Source organism: Priapulus caudatus, unplaced genomic scaffold (genome assembly GCF_000485595.1).
Source record: "Priapulus caudatus unplaced genomic scaffold, Priapulus_caudatus-5.0.1 Scaffold88, whole genome shotgun sequence".
NCBI lineage: Eukaryota > Metazoa > Priapulida > Priapulimorpha > Priapulimorphida > Priapulidae > Priapulus > Priapulus caudatus.
In genome coordinates this window covers 450,018-468,476 of record NW_014577149.1, presented here as the reverse complement: position 1 = coordinate 468,476, position 18,459 = coordinate 450,018, and the positions used below count along the sequence as shown (strand labels likewise).

Here is an 18,459-nt window from a genome sequence, read left to right as displayed (position 1 = left end):
GGGGAAGATCTAGATAAACCAGATAGTCGTACCACAGCTTTGTCGTACTGCTAAATACTCACAGTATACGGTTACGTATGACCTTTTGGGCTTCGTTTCTGGTTAATATGCAATGCCCTGTACGTAATTATCCTACGCTGTGATAATATGGACGTCTGTTAATAGGCATGTCATGACACAGCCAAAATACGGGTAATAGGTTTCAGACGCATCAATAAACACGACTGTACTGATTTATTACTTGAAGCTCGACATCGCCATGCTACTGTATATGCGGCCTCAGCACGTGGCACTCTGCCCATAAATGCGTTTGTAACCGACCAGTGGAACGCAATTTAAGTTTCTCGTGCTGTCCTTCGCTGAACCACATCTCTCTTATCCCGTGTCTAAACACACACATTCATCTATTTAGCTGCTAATCTGAAGACGGCGTACACAGTATAGGACTTGATTACGCGCGAGGCAAACGGAAATGTAGACGTAGGATATGCTGTTCGCGCTCGTGCGGCCTTGCGTGCCCATCCACTCAATCCGTTACAACCAGACCACCGTCTGACAGCATAGTCTAGTTAGTCTGAAAGTACGCCACGTAAATGGAGTGAAGCTAAACTGTGCATGTCGCGTTCCATGCGCTCGCTATTCTCAATGGAGTCGAGTCAAAGCACGCGGCGTCGCGTTAGCAACAGGCCTCGAATTAAAGCAGACGTCGCAAGCCGCCGCGAATACCGCTGACGAATGAGCTGCCATGCACGGGGTGCGAGTGAAGCTGCATGCTTCCTGCAGATGATAACGCCAATGTCCGCGCCGCAGCTTAGCTTACCGAGCACGCAGGTTGACGTGTAGGCAGACCGATGCAGGTCGTTAGTCGGCAGCCCTGTGGACATTCGGACAGACAGACATGCACTGAGGAACGCACAGAGGAGAGCTATGGCTCTCATTTAAAGATGGATGAATAAAAGAGGCAGAGCCCTGCGATGGAATGCGGTTATCGCATACATAGATATGTGTTCGCGTGCGTGCGTGCGTGCGTGCGTGAGTACGTGCGTGTATCTGCGTGTGTGTGTTCGCGCGCGTGTTATCAAGAGCTAATATATATATATATATAATATATAGGTATATATATATATATATATATATCATTTATATGCATTTATGCATTATGGCTTTTTAACTACCACGTTATCCCTTACTTAGAAGTTATCTCTTACTTCAAAATCTTGGATGGGCAAGCAACCGCTAATGAAGTGAACGCAGCTGATGCCCAGAAAAAGCACCTATTAGTCGTTATTGGCTCTTTTGTGCTCATATTTCACGTTCAAACCTGTAGATTTCGCTTTAAAACGCATCCGCGTTGGCGCTGAATTGACCATCAAATTCTCGTCTATGCAAAGCATGTACATTCCCAAGAGTATTATTGCATCAGAGGCAGACCGTGAGTAATAGCTACTTTCCACACGCACGCCAGCTGCCTCAGCTTTGCTTACCCGCATCGCAATGGTACAGCCTCGACACATGTATAGAGCTATAAGCAAGCATAAATTAAAGCGCGACTATGTATACTATATAAGTATTCCTTTATCATCCTCGCGGGTCGTTGAGAAACGTGACGCGAAACTATCTTCCATTCATTTGTCAAATGGGAAAGTCGCCGTTTATAAGAGCCCTTTACGAAGTTATTAATATTTAATGCGAATGCCCTCTTAAACAGTCGCGTTTTAATAATAAACGCATTGAAAAGTTATTCCGAAATGTAAAAAAACGTGGAGTGTCCGCGACATAGAAATTCGCGAGAGTTTGTTACAAATACGTTACACTTCGCTCGGTGTTGCTGGTGTTACCGACTAGGATGTCTAATACGTTTCTCACTAAAAGTTCGGAAGAGAGCGGCTAGGTCACCTTATCGTGTTTATGACCCGTGCGAGGCTCATTTCACACACGCACTGCGGTGTGGTGACGACGTATGCACAGAGCTCGAGACAAGAATCCATGACGACTTTATGCCCATTGTACCGCCCCCGCTCCGAGTATTTATTACTCGGGGAAACCGGGTGTATCCACCCACACACTACTCCCCCGCAACCCGGACAACTAGATATACCGCGCCGTAGCTTACAACCAGTAATGGGTTTACACTGTCAATTTTGTGTTGGCGAATTGGCGAATTGCACCAACTTCGCAACTGTGTGCGTGTTGGGGTTAGGGTTTTAAAATGAAGCGTGGTCTATGTATTAATAATGCTTGTATCGCTGTGAGTACATATAATCTTACTACACATGTTCTTAAGGGCCATTAAACACCCATACCGTGCATCAAAGGCGCCGAGTCTAGTAATCGTCCCCTCGTGCGTCGCTCGCCGGTTCATTGCCCGCGCCACTCGCACGGCATCACGCCTAGGTGCTAGGCCTGAGCGCATGCAGCAGCGCTACACATGTATGTGCGCGCACGCGTGTATGTGCACGTACGCGTGTACGTGTGTTCATGCGTGTACACACACGCACGCGTGTATGCGCGTATACGTGCACGGTATGCGGTCATGTCTATCTGTGTACGGCAGATACACTCACGTACACCGGTTGTAGACGGGGGAAGGTGCACGCGTGCGCGCACGTACACGCACATGTGCACACGAGGAGGAGGTCGGCAGCACGAGCATGGACAAATTCAATGGGCAACCCCTCCGATAATCCACTGCCCTTGTGGCATCCTTATTCTGCATGTGACTGTACACGAGTCTTTGCGCCTGTAGGTGCGGTACCTCGCGAATTTATACATGCAATAATGCCTATATCCATCGCCCCACGCGTAAGCTCGCAGTCGACGCTAACCGCTCGATCGTGTTGGCCAACTCGCAGTCGTCAGTGTAAACGCACTGCACAGTTCATAGAACGGTTGATAGAGCGCTGGGAAGTTGGTCCAGTTCGCCAATTCGCCAACACAAAGTTGGCAGTGTAAACCCAGCTTTTCAATCACTCTACCGCGTAGCTGCGAGTTAGCGCTCTATACATCAGGGGGCGGATTCTAGGGCGGGCGGGCATTCGGCCAGCTTTTGAAAACACCACAAAAATTAAGCAGGAAAAAGTGCCCTTTATTTCTTAATGGACACGCCCATTTCAAAAATCCTGGATCCGCCCTTGTACATATTTAGACATACTAGCTATTACCCGTCGCTCCAGACGGGTTTTGAGTGGGTCTGATTTGAGAATGATGGTTTAACCATTTAAACTGTCTACGTCACGAATTTCGAGCACCAGAACAGTAGTATATTTGTGTGTTATTTGTACAAAATAAATGTATGAAATACAATTAGCGTTTCTATTTACTTTTCATGCTCATATACCTTCTTTTACTCCCTAATTTGCCGGTGCATTTCGATGTAACCAAACGGTCACGGATTCAACAACAACGCCCATGATTTCGAAAATTATTGGTGTGCGCGCCCAGACGCAACTAGCGATATAGCCGGAACATTTGGCGGTAAACGAGGCATTCGGCCAAATTATATGTGGTAGCCATGAAAATTCCTTGTAAACTTAAGCGGTTAGTTTCTCATATAATCTTCTTTCTGCTTTTTTCTCTTTCATTTTCTTTCCGATGCATGGTCGGCCCGACCATTGTTTATCGTTTAGTTTATCTAGCTTCTGATCGATCCTGAAGGGGATGTCACAAACATTTTTTGGCAGAAAATTAAAAAAACACAAATAACATTTCGCAGTTTTAATAATAATTTTTCAAACATAAATACACATGAACATATATTATTTATTTTTCCTATATTGTATATTCTTATATAGCCAACACAAATCAAAACAGAAACTGTTTGGGCACCACTTTGTGCACCATACACAAATCACGATGACATCGACCACAGCAACCAGCTGCAGCAACCGAGTGACGCCATTTGTGTAAATAGTGTTAGGCTAACACTAATTCAAATCGTCAAGATTTTTGCAAATTTAACCAACGTAAAAACATTTATATCACGGTGAGAGCTTTAGATATATTTAGTAACGTTAGTACTAACTTTTGATATAAAAAATTACAAAAATAAAGGTTTTCAACTATAAATTTCAGGAAATTCGTGACGTAGACACTTTAACTCTCACTTTTAGTTGAGGATGTATTTACAGTAAATACTGATATGTAGATTCGCAGTCATATATCAATATTTGTTTAAAAAAAATTGTATCTAATATATATAAAATCTGAAATTTTACCTTAAAATTACATACAATTTTTCAAAAAAAGGGAAATGGGGTGATTTCATAGTACAATTTCACTTATTTAGATATTATTTTTGAAAATATAATTCTGGTTAGAAGCATCATTAATAAGTCAAATTCTTAAACAAAGCAAAATGCATTGAGTAGTTTTGAAAATATATTGTTCTTGAAAGTCAGTGGACCGGCGGCAGGCAGGGTTACACCTCCCGTTGTCAATATTTGTACACACGCGCGCACACACCACGCATCACACACACGCGCGCACGCACGCACACACCGCATTCACACACACACACGGGCATGCGCACGTACAATCACACGCGCACCCACGCACACAAAATACCAATTTACACCAGACACGGCGCGCGCACACACATACACGCACACGCACATGCACACGCACACACACGCCTACATACATACATACATACATGCATACATACACACACACACGCCACACGCACACGCACACGCACACGCACCCCGCACAGCACACCACACTCACACGCACACGCACACGCACACGCACACGCACACGCACACGCACACGCACACGCACACGCACACGCACACACGCACACACACATACACATACACATACACACACATACAACTGCAGCCGACTCTCGTTGGGGTTTGTCTTAAATTTCGTCTCACAGCTTGTGCGCGGCAGTGATTGGCTGTTTATATACCGCAGCCGCAATGTCTTTTGGTGTGCGCGTGTGTGCGCGTGTGTGCGCGCTGCGCGTGGTGTGCGTGAGTGCGTTAGTGCGTGCGTGCGTGCGTTCTGCGTGCGTTTAGTGTGGCTTGCAATGCTAGGTGAATGCTCCACCTAATTAAATGCTTATTATTATACCTTTAATCTACATTTAGTATAGCTATATTATCATTAAAACCCGTGAGAAAACACATTAATAGTTTAACACAATTTCAAAAAGTTATGGTATATATAGTGTGGTATTGTGTGCTCTTAGACAATCGAAACGGCGTCTAAAAATGTCAGAACATTGGGAGCGGGTAAGCGCGGGCACGGTTACACCTCCCGTTGTCAAATATTTGCACACACGCGCGCACCGCGCACACACCGTATTCACACACATACGGGCATGCGCACGCACAATCACACGCCACCCACGCACACACATACCACATTTACACACACACGGGCCGCGCACACACATACACGCACACGCACCCGGCACACGCACACGCCACCACGACGCACACGCACACGCACAGCGCACACGCACACGCACACGCACACGCACACGCACACGCACACGCGCGCACACACACACACACACACACACACACACACACACACACACACACACAACTGCAGCCGTCTCTCGTTGTATTCGGGTTTGTCTTAAATTTTCGCTTCACAGCTGTGAGCGGCAGTGCTTGGGTGTTTATACACCGCAGCCGCAATGGCTTTGGTGTGTGCGTGTGTGCGCATGCGGATTTGGCGATCTTAAAATTTGGTGCGGGTTTCCGATGAATGCCGAAGTTTTATCGGGCACATAACTTTTTAGAAAATTGCATCCAAAAGTCACTTTACGATCGAAAAATCGCGTTCTAACGTAGCGGAATGTATTCGGGACGCCCAGAAGGTTCTATGCCCAGCTCGATTCGCTTGAGAATACGTGGCACGGTTTCGGAGGAGATACGGAAAACGACACTTCGGCTCTTTCTACTATTATATTATAGATATGCTCTATACATCTATACCGAGTAGCTATACATACTATATAGTACTCTACCTTGTAGCTACGATTTCGTACTTTACCGTGTAGCTATGGGCTAGTACTCTACCGTGTAGCTACGGGCTAGTACTCTACCGTGTAGCTACGGGCTAGTACTCTACCGGGTAGCTATACAGACTATAATACTTTACCGTGTAGTTACTAGTTAGTACTCTACTGTGTATCTACGAATTAGTACTTTGCCGTGTAGTTATGGTAACACATCCTCCGGGTAACCCGGTAGACCTCGGTCTAGGCCGACAGCGCTCACACCGTGCATCGCAGCAAATGGTGCGTTCTCTGCCGAGCAAGGGGCACATGGGCCGTCCCAATAATAATAATAATAATAATAATAATAATAAAAATAGCAAGGCAGAAGAGACCATCAGCCACATCATCGCCGGATGCACAGTGCTGGCCCCAACCGAGTACATAAATCGCCACAACAAGGTAGCCAGCTATCTGCAGTGGTCAATCTGCAGTGAACTTGGTGAGCAAGTACCTGACAAGTGGTATTAACATACTCCGAGACCAGTTACCAACATCGGAGATACTACCATGATGTGGGATATGGCAGTGCAGACAGATCGCACGATACCTGCAAACCGCCCTAATATAGTGCTCCACAACAGGAAAGAAAAGCGATGCCTGTTGATTGACGTAGCCGTACCAGATGATTGTAACATCATGGTAAAGGAAAGAGACAAACTCACCAAATAAAAAGATTTGGAGATCGAAATTACGGAGGATGTGGAATACTAAGACGAGAATTGTACCAGTGGTGGCTGGAGCCCTTGGCTCTATAAAGAATAATTTTAAGAAGAACCTTAAGGAACTCCCTGGCCACCACACTGCGCAAAAAGTGCAGAAAATCGCACTACTGGAAACAGCACACAAAATTCTGGATTGAATCCCTATGTCCCAGGTTGGGACACGGTCAACCCAGAACTGAGTAGCGTCGGTCCCGACCATTGTTTATCGTTTAGTTTATCTAGCTTCTGATCGATCCTGAAGGGGATGTCACAAACATTTTGTTGGCAGAAAATTAAAAAAACACAAATAACATTTCGCAGTTTTAATAATAATTTTTCAAACATAAATACACATGAACATATATTATTTATTTTTCCTATATTGTATATTCTATTATAGCCAACACAAATCAAAACAGAAACTGTTTGGGCACCACTTTGTGCACCATACACAAATCACGATGACATCGACCACAGCAACCAGCTGCAGCAACCGAGTGACGCCATTTTGTGTAAATAGTGTTAGGTAACACTAATTCAAATCGTCAAGATTTTTGCAAATTTAACCAACGTAAAAACATTTATATCAGCGGTGAGAGCTTTAGATATATTTAGTAACGTTAGTACTAACTTTTGATATAAAAAATTACAAAAATAAAGGTTTTCAACTATAAATTTCAGGAAATTCGTGACGTAGACACTTTAACTCTCACTTTTAGTTGAGGATGTATTTACAGTAAATACTGATATGTAGACTCGAGTCATATATCAATATTTGTTTAAAAAAAATGTATCTAAATATATATAAAATGTGAAATTTTACCTTAAAATTACATACAATTTTTCAAAAAATGGAAATGGGGTGATTGCATAGTACAATTTCACTTATTTAGATATTATTTTTGAAAATATCATTTTGGTAGGAAGCATCATTAATAAGTCAAATTCTTAAACAAAGCAAAATGCATGAGTAGTTTTGAAAATATATTGTTCTTGAAAGTCAGTGGACCGGCGGCAGGCAGGGTTACACCTCCCGTTGTCAATATTTGTACACACCGCGCGCACACACACGCATCACACACACGCGCGCACGCACGCACACACCGCATTCACACACACACACGGGCATGCGCACGTACAATCACACGCGCACCCACGCACACAAAATACCAATTTACACAGACACGGCGCGCGCACACACATACACGCACACGCACATGCACACGCACACACACGCCTACATACATACATACATACATGCATACATACACACACACACGCACACGCACACGCACACGCACACGCACACGCACAGCACACGCACACTCACACGCACACGCACACGCACACGCACACGCACACGCACACGCACACGCACACGCACACGCACACACGCACACACGCACACGCCACATACACACTAACACATACACACACATACAACTGCAGCCGTATCTCGTTGGCGGTTTGTCTTAAATTTCGTCTCACAGCTTGTGCGCGGCAGTGATTGGCTGTTTATATACCGCAGCCGCAATGTCTTTTGGTGTGCGCGTGTGTGCGCGTGTGTGCGCGCTGGCGCGTGGTGTGCGTGAGTGCGTTAGTGCGTGCGTGCGTGCGTTCTGCCGTGCGTTTAGTGTGGCTTGCAATGCTAGGTGAATGCTCCACCTAATTAAATGCTTATTATTATACCTTTAATCTACATTTAGTATAGCTATATTATCATTAAAACCCGTGAGAAAACACATTAATAGTTTAACACAATTTCAAAAAGTTATGGTATATATAGTGTGGTATTGTGTGCTCTTAGACAATCGAAACGGCGTCTAAAAATGTCAGAACATTGGGAGCGGGTAAAGCGCGGCACGGTTACACCTCCCGTTGTCAAATATTTGCACACACGCGCGCACCGCGCACACACCGTATTCACACACATACGGGCATGCGCACGCACAATCACACGCCACCCACGCACACACATACCACATTTACACACACACGGGCCGCGCACACACATACACGCACACGCACCCGCACACGCACACGCCACCACGACGCACACGCACACGCACAGCGCACACGCACACGCACACGCACACGCACACGCACACGCACACGCGCGCACGCCTAGGTGCTAGGCCTGAGCGCATGCAGCAGCGCTACACATGTATGTGCGCGCACGCGTGTATGTGCACGTACGCGTGTACGTGCGCGAACGCGTGAATGCGTGTACGTGTGCGCATGCGTGTAGGCCTACACACACGCACGCGTGTATGCGCGTATACATGCACGGTATGCGGTCATGTCCATCTGTTGTAGACGGGGAAAGGTGCACGCGTGCGCGTACGTACACGCACATGTGCACACGAGGAGGAGGTTGGCAGCACGAACATGGACAAATCCAATGGGCAACCTCTCCGGTAATCCACTGCCCTTGTGGCATCCTTACTCTGCATGTGACTGTGCACGAGTCTTTGCGCCTGTAGGTGCCGTACCCCGCGAATTTATACATGCAATAATGCCTATATCCATCGCCCCACGCGTAAGCTCGCAGTCGACGCTAACCGCTCGATCGTGTTGGCCAACTTGCAGTCGTCAGTGTAAACGCACTGCACAGTTCATAGAACGGTTGATAAAGCGCTGGAAAGTTGGTCCAGTTCGCCAATTCGCCAACACAAAGTTGGCAGTGTAAACCCAGCTTTACACTCACTCTACCGCGTAGCTGCGAGTTAGCGCTCTATACATCAGGGGCGGATCTAGGGGGGGGGGCATTCGGCAGCTTTTGAAAACACCACAAAAATTAAGCAGGAAAAAGTGCCCTTTATTTCTTAATGGACACCCCCATTTCAAAAATCCTGGATCCGCCCTTGTACATATTATACATACTAGCTATTACCCGTCCTCCAGACGGGTTTGAGTGGGGTCTGATTTGAGAATGATGGTTTAACCATTTAAACTGTCTACGTCACGAATTTCGAGCACCAGAAAGTAGTATATTTGTGTGTTATTTGTACAAAATAAAATGTATGAAATACAATTAGCGTTTCTATTTACTTTTCATGCTCATATACCTTCTTTATACTCCCTAATTTGCCGGTGCATTCGATGTAACCAAACGTTCGATTCAACAACAACCGCCATGAATTCGAAAATTATTGTGTGGCGCCCAGACGCAACTAGCCGATATAGCGAACATTTGCGGTAAACGAGGCATTGGCAAAATTATTGTGGTAGCCATGAAAATTCCTTGTAAACTTAAGCGGTAGTTTCTCATATAATCTTCTTTCTGCTTTTTTCTCTTTCATTTTCTTTCCGATGCACTGGTCGGCCCACCATTGTTTACGTTTAGTTTACTAACTTCTCGATCGATCCTGAAGGGGATGTCACAAACATTTTTGTTGGCAGAAAATTAAAAAAACACAAATAGAACATTTCGCAGTTTTAATAATAATTTTTCAAACATAATACACATGAACCATATTATTATTCAGTTTTCCTATATTGTACTATTCTAATAGCCAACACAAATCAAAACAGAAAACTGTCTTGGGCACCACTTGATGCACCATACCACAATCACGATGACATCGACCACAGCAACCAGTCGCAGCAACCGAGTGGACGCCAGTATTGTAGTAATAGTTGTTACGTAACACTAATTCAAATCGTCAAGATTTTTGCAAATTAACCAACGTAAAAACATTTAATCACGTCGAGAGCTTATAGGATATATTTTAGGTAACGTTAGGTACTAACTTTTGACTATAAAAAAATTACAAAAATAAGGTTTCAACTATAAATTTTCAGGAAATTCGGACGTAGACACTTTAACTCTCACTTTTAGTGAGGATGTATTACAGTAATACTGATATGATAGATTCGAGTCATATACATCAATATTTGTTTAAAAAAAATTGTATCTAAATATATATAAAATCTGAAATCTTTACCTTAAAATACATACAATTTTCAAAAAAAGGGAATGGGGGTGATTTCATAGTACAATTTCATTACTTTAGATATTATTTTGAAATATAATTCTGGTTAGAAGCATCATTAATAAGTCAAATTCTTAACAACAGCAAAATGCATGAGTAAGTTTTTGAAAATATATGTTCTGGAAAGTCAGTGGACGGGCGCAGGTCAGGGTACACCTCCCGTTGTCAAATATTTGTACACACACGCGCGCACACACAAGCATCACACACACGCGCGCACGCACGCCACCACACCGCATTCACACACACACACGGGCATGCGCCACGTACAATCACCCCACGCGCACCACGCCACACAATACCAATTTACACAGACACGGCGCGCGCACACACATACACGCACACGCACATGCACACGCACACACACGCCTACCATACATACATACATACATGCATACATACACACACACACGCACACGCACACGCCACACCACACGCCACCCCGCACACGCACACGCACACCTCGCACACGCACACGCAACAGCGCACAGCACACGCACACGCACACGCCACGCCCAACGCACACGCCACACACGCACACACGCACACGCACATACACATACACATACACACACATACAACTGCAGCCGGATCTCGTGGGGTTTGTCTTAAAATTTTCGTCTCACCAGCTGCGCGGCAGTGATTGGCTGGTTTACTAACCGCAGCCGCAAATGTCTTTTGGGTCGCGCTGTGTGGCGCGGGTGTGCGCGTGCCGGTGTGCGTGAGTGCGTTAGTGCGTGCCGTGCGTGCGTTCTTGCGTGCGTTTATGTGCTGGTGCAATGCTAGGTGAATGCTCCACCTAATAAATGCTATTATTATACCTTTAATCTACATTTAGCTATAGCATTATTATCACTAAACCGTGAGGAAAACACATTAATAGTTTAACACAATTTCAAAAAGTTATGGTATATATAGTGTGGTATGTGTTGCAGTCTTAGACAATCGAAACGGCGTCTAAAAATGTCAGAACATTGGGAGCCGGTAAGCGCGGGCACGGTTACACCCTCCGCTTGTCAAATATTCTGCACACACGCGCGCACGCACGCACACACGCGTATTCACACACATACGGGCATGCGCACGCACAATCACACGCGCACCCACGCACACACATACCACATTACACACACACGGGCGCGCACACACATACACGCACACGCACCCGACACGCACACGCACACGCACACGCACACGCACACGCGACCACGCACACGCACACGCACACGCCCACACGCACACCGCACACGCACCACCGCGCGCCACACACACACACACACACACACACACCACACACACACACCACACACAACTGGCAGCCGTCTCTCGTTGTATTCGGGTTTGTCTTAAATTTTCGCTCTCACAGCTGTGAGCGCCAGTGCTTGGGTGTTTATACACCGCACAGCCGCAATGGCTTTGGCGTGTGCTGCTGTTGCGCATGCGAATTTGGCGATTTAAATTTGGGTGCGGGTTGCCGATGCAATGCGAAGTTTTCGGAGTCCGGAGAAGCCGAACGTTTATCGCGCACATAACTTTTAGAAATTGCATCCAAAAGTCACTTTACGATCGAAAAATCGCGTCTCAACGTACGCGAATGTATTCGGGACGCCCAGAAGGTTCTATGCCACAGCTCGATTCGCGTGAGAATACGTCGCACGGTTTCGGAGGAGATACGGAAAACGACACTTCGGCTCTTTCTACTATTATATCATAGATCATGCTCTTACATCTATACCGAGTAGCTATACATACCTATATAGTACTCTACCTTGTAGCTACGATTTCGTACTTTACCGTGTAGCTATGGGCTAGTCATCTCTACCCGTGTAGCTATACGGGCTAGTACTCTACGCGTGTAGCTACGCGGCTAGTACTTTACGGGTAGCTATACAGACTATAATACTTTACCGTGTTATTATCGTTAGTACTCTACTGTGTAGCTACGAATTCAGTACTTTGCCGTGCTAGTTAGGGTAACACATCCTCCGGGTAACCGCGTAGACCTCGGTCTAGGCCGACAGCGCTCAACACCGCTGCATCCGCAGCAATAGTGCGTTCTCTGCCGAGCAAGGGGCACATGGGCCGTCCCAATAGATAATAATATAATAATAATAATAATAATAAAAATAGCAAGGCAGAGGAACGACCTCAGCCACACTCATCGCCCGGATCGCACATGTGCTGTGCTGGCCCCAACCGAGTACATAAATCGCCACAACAAGGTAGCCAGCTATCTGCCACTGGTCACATCTGGCAGTGCAACTTGGTGAGCAAGTAACTGACAAGTGGTTGAACATGACTCCGCAGACCAGTTATCAACATCGGAGATACTACCATAATGGCTGGGATATGGCAGTGCAGACAGATCGCACGATACTGCAAACCGCCCTGATATAGCTGCCTCCACAACAGGAAAGAAAAGCGAGCCTGTTGATTGACGTAGCCGTACCAGATGATTGTAACATCATGGTAAAGGAAAGAGACAAACTCACCAAATAAAAAGATTTGGAGATCCGAATTAGGATCCACCGGGATGTGGAATAGCTTAAGACGAGAATTGTACAGTGTGGTGGCTGTGAGCCCTTGGCTGCATAAAGAATAATTTTAAAGAAAGCCTTAAGAAAACTCCTGGCCACCACATGCGCAAAAGTGCAGCAAAAATCGCAACTACTGGAACACATCAAGCACCACAAAATTCTGGATTGAATCCCTATGTCCAGCAGGTTGGGACACGGTCAACCAGAAGCACCGGCTAATGCCGTGATCCCACTTAGAAATAATAATAATAATAATAATATGATAGTAAATAAACAAATATTGTACACACTGCCGTAATGTATTAATGCTTATTATGCACTCTCTATCGCTAAATAATTCCGGTAATAATTGTCTACGACACACACACTCACCGCGCGCGTGTATACAAACGAATAAAAAATAAAAAGAAGAAATTTACAGGTGTGCGTTTGGCGAGTGGCAGCCGCTGACGCAGCAGTGTGGCTCAATAGCGTCAGCGCGACGCAATAGAATATACATGTATACAAGAGCTAATAAAACCTACTAATGATACAGGAGCTGATAATACCTACCTAATGGTAGTATTATTAGCTCTTAATGTATATACAATGACTACGGCATATAGTTGATTTATGCGATTCCGATACCGTTCATCGACAGTCAGCAGCAGTACACTGAGAATACAGGTATAGGCATATAGAGAGACTGACACAGCAGCAACAACAGCAGCAGCAGCAACAACAACAACGACAACAACAACAACAATAATAATAATAATAATAATAATAATAATATTAATAGTAATAATAAATGGAGCAGCAGCAGCATTAGCAGCCGCAGCAGCAGCAGCAACAGCAGCAGCAAAAACAACAGAAGCAATAGATGCAGCAGCGGCAACAACAGCAACAGAAGCAACAGAAGCAGCAGTGGCAACAACAGCAACAGAAGCAACAGATGCAGCAGCGGCAACAACAGCAACAGAAGCAACAGCGGCCACAACAGCAACAGAAGCAGCAGCTTATAAGCGCTCGTTGTGAATGACCTACATGCGTATAGTCACCGTAAATGGTTTTGCCATGCGAATGCTTTAAGCTGGATATATTTAGTTATTAATAATATTGTGCGCCATAATTCGACAGATTTTACTGTGATTGCGATGTGAAAAATCGAGCATTCTCGTTTATAGACAGAACGGGGTTGTTCAGCACCTGTGTTACCCTTAACAATCGATTGGTTATCAGAAGTGGATCAATCCAAGTGAACGTGATTTTCTTGGTTAGAAACTTGGATATTTACTCCAGCAGTAACACTACCTATTGTAGGCATGCATGGTTGCATTAGAAGGAAAGCGCTAGAATTCTTTAATGAGTCCGAAATGCGCTGCAAATTTTGGAACTCTGCCAAGGTACTAGGCGGCAGTGCTGAGTCAGCAGTGACGCTGTTACCCAAATGATCAAGCACTCTGTTACGTTTAATTTCTGATGAAATGCTGCGCGAGCAAGCAACGCTGGAAAAAGTGAGACAATGTAATTTGTATTTCTGCGAAATAGACAATTCGGAGGTTGGATATACCAACGGGAATCATGCGTCTTCGCTACGCTTTAAGGTTTTCGTCTATCAGCAGCGCAGTTTTTTACACGATGAGCAGGCGTGAACTATGAACGACTGCATTGGCTACCGAAGTAGCACATGTATCAAAAAATCAAAAGCACGCGATTAAGTGACTGGGCACGGGTGCAGTATGTATGGCAGTTATGCCTTCTGAATACCATCGTAATGCTGCACCGCTTGCTAATGGATGTCTATTGAAATGCAAAGAAATGAACTATCAAAAGCGCGCTAAAGGTGTCTTGACGCGAGCTCTCAGACGAAACTCCGTCAGCGCACTTTACTTTAATGTCTCGTGACGTACTGGTATCGCATATCCTCTGGATAACTCCCTTGACGCCTATCCATGGGTGCGAGCTTACAATATTAATGCTAACAGCAGAAGAATATAAGCTGCTGAGCTGCTAGCCACAAAAAATTTTTATTGCTAAAGTAGCTGTATCGCATAGAGAAATATGAAAAAAATTGCGGAGATTTCATTTGGATACCATGCAGTAATGACTATCAGCAATACTTAAATAAATCTACGGCAGTTGTATTGTAAATGCACTATGTATAGTAATGGTAGCGTGACAGCTTGACAGCTTGTGAGTAGCGTGACAGCGAACTTTCTAACTCTCTCTTTCCTTATCAACGTGTTTCAGAGCATCCCTGCCCGGTGCCGGCCGTCAAGATGGCAGCAGCCCCTTGGTACGCCGGCGCCAACTCGACGTACGGCAACGGCAGCTTCAGTGACGACGAGCGCGAGGCGATCATCCACGAAACGCGCATCGGCTTCATCATCAGCGGACAGCTGCTGCCGATCATCGGCGTCATGGGAGTCGTCGGTAACTGTATGTCGCTAGCGATCCTCTGCCGACGCGAGATGCGCTCGTCGATCAACCTCTACCTAAGCGCGCTGAGCGTCTACGACACGCTGCTCATCATCACGGCGATCCTCTGCTTCGCCTTCCCCGCGATGCACATGTACGACCAGCTGCACGCGCAGACGAACGTGCTTGCCGGCTACGTCGCCGTCTACCCGTTCATGATCCGCTACATGTACCCGATCGCGTTGTTCGCGCAGACGGGCTCCGTCTGGCTGACCGTCTCCGTGAGCGTCGAGCGTTACATCGCCGTCTGTCACCCGCTGAAGGCGCGCTCGATGTGCACGATGTCGCGTGCGAAGACCGTCATCTCGATGGTGAGCGGCCTGTCGCTCGCCTACAACATGCCGCGCTTCTGGGAGACGGACACTGAGGAGTGGACGGACCCGGTGACGAACGTCACCGTCGTCGAGCACTGCAAGTCGGAGCTGCGCAAGAACGAGAACTACTACGTCATCTACTACGTGCTTATGTACCTGCCGATCATGAACGTCGTGCCCTTCCTCGCGCTGGCGATCTTCAACGTGCTCATACTGCACGCCGTGCGCAAGGCGCGCAGCGAGCGCATACAGATGAGTCGGCGGCAGGAGAAGGACATGAACACAGCAATGATGCTCATCTGCATCGTCGCCATCTTCTTCGTCTGCAACACGATGGCCGTCGTCATCAACATACTCGAGCTGGCGCGCCTGCTCTACGTCAGCGCGCTGATGGTGCACTTCAGCAACCTGCTCGTCACCTTTAACTCGTCGATCAACTTCATCATCTACTGCATCTTCGGCAAGAAGTTCAAGCTGCTCTTTCTGAAGATCTTCTGCCAGCGGCAGCCGGAGGCGCTCGCCTTCTCGCGCGCCTTCTCGATGAAGAGCATGTACGGCACCAGCTTCTACGAGCATTCGGCCAGCGGCAGTTCCGTGTACCGGTCGAGTTGTCGCTCGCAGCGTACGATACCGGGAAGCCTGGAGAGCTTAGCCAGCGGCCGGAGTCCGCGGCTGAGCAACGGCTTAGCGCGCGGCTACCGCCATGCGAACTCGCGAACGCCGAACCAATGTAATAACGGCGTCGCGCCCGCAAGAGGACGTCGGAACTGCCCGAAGTCCAGCGACTCGCTGTACATAATAGTGTCGGAGGTGACGTCGTTGACCGATCCCAAAGACAGCGTGCGCTTGTGAACGTGAAAGCTTCGCCTGCGGGCTTAGGACACGATTAGCATCGTTTCTGTACGAAAGAGTATATATATGCGTGTGCTCACGAAGCGCAGGGCGGACGTGTGGCAAATACGACGAAGGTTACAACGCTACTGATCACCTTGGCTCCAAAAAATCAACCAACTGTTCATATATCACGCACTTGCGACTTTGTACAACATAGCCGTCTGCAGATAATGCTGGTAACAATGCACGTTTCCGAGTTCAAATCCCGAGTTTAAGCAAATACCGCCGATGGACACGTGATTTCTTTCTATAACATGCATAATACCAGAAGTAGATAATAGGGAATCTCTAAGGGGTCCCTATTATCTAGTTCTGATAATACTAACTGAAACTGAAAACTAATCTCTGTGTAATTACTGCCTGTTTCATTACGCAAATCTCTGTATAGTTAGTGCCTGTCATATTACTCATACCCATACTAGTTAGTCGTACACTATTACTAGCAGCACCGTCAATGTACGGTCTAGGCTAAGTAGTAGCTTTGCAGAAAAGGTCAATAACAGGGAGAATTCGGCTCATAAAATACACAGCATGTACGTTGTACCGGCTCACATTCACCGGTTTTATTTGCGCTCTTATATACAAAGCCGCACGTAAGCAAATGTGAACCACGGAGATTGGTAGGAAGTCGTGCATGAAACGTCGCATCAGAAATAGCAATCATGTTTCAATCGGCTCCTCTACCGACGATACGGTTGTGATTCATGAACTTGCAAATTCAAACGTGCATGCATGCGCGTGCATCATCTGAATCTTTATTCGCCTTCCGCTTCCATTTATCTACTGCCCACATACTCGGGAGTGTAGTCTAATGTGACGTACATTTCTTAGTTGTCCGCTTTTATCGTTCAATTCTATTCGCTAGTTTAGCTGTTTTCTCTACATCGAAAACGTGTAAATGCTTGTCTACATGGCCATCTCTTATTATATATAGCGGTATAATCGCTATACATTTCAATAGCGATATCAACTGGAGATATTTTCGCCACAGTCTAGCCGGCATGATCTATGCGTCTGAACGCTAAGTATAAGATCGGCCTTGCACGTAGTTAGCTAATAGTTCTGTAAACTACAGGTAAACTATTATGTATTCTAATTTTGTTAATGATGTTACGTTATTAAATCTGCTCTCTGCCTTTTATGTGAAATGTCGTGTATTTTCTTACCATCGTATTTTTTTAACCGTTATCATGAAATTAATGACCTTTATAACATCAACCGCCCTTTCTCAAGCTACTATGCTCAATGTACCGAGAAAATTACATCCGCCTAATTTCTAAATCGCCAGCGGCAAAAAATTCCATCTAATTCTACTTATAACTTGTCGGAGAAACTAAACTATCGGAATGATTGTCCTCTATTGGTCGACGGCTATACGCGGGTTGTTAAAAACGTTGAACGTTTTTAACGACTTAGAGCAGCTTTAAATTATAATAATAAAATGAGTTAAAGTTGTCTATTAACTAATGAAGCTTTCATTGATGAAGTTATAAGATGTTGTCATTTGGCTGCTTAAAGTAACGTGTATAGTAAGTACATTGA

The 18,459-nt window shown here is 45.8% G+C and overlaps 1 protein-coding gene across 1 annotated transcript in view; it reads left to right on the top strand.

Annotated features, from left to right (window-relative positions):
- Nucleotides 1-18,459, top strand: part of LOC106804819 (FMRFamide receptor-like) — a 47,164-nt gene extending 28,705 nt beyond the window's left edge. Inside the window, exon 2 of the mRNA XM_014806167.1 lies at nt 15,482-18,459. Coding sequence (XP_014661653.1) covers nt 15,511-16,875 — 1,365 coding nt within the window. The 5' untranslated portion in view covers nt 15,482-15,510 and the 3' untranslated portion in view covers nt 16,876-18,459. The remainder of the gene's footprint in view (nt 1-15,481) is intronic.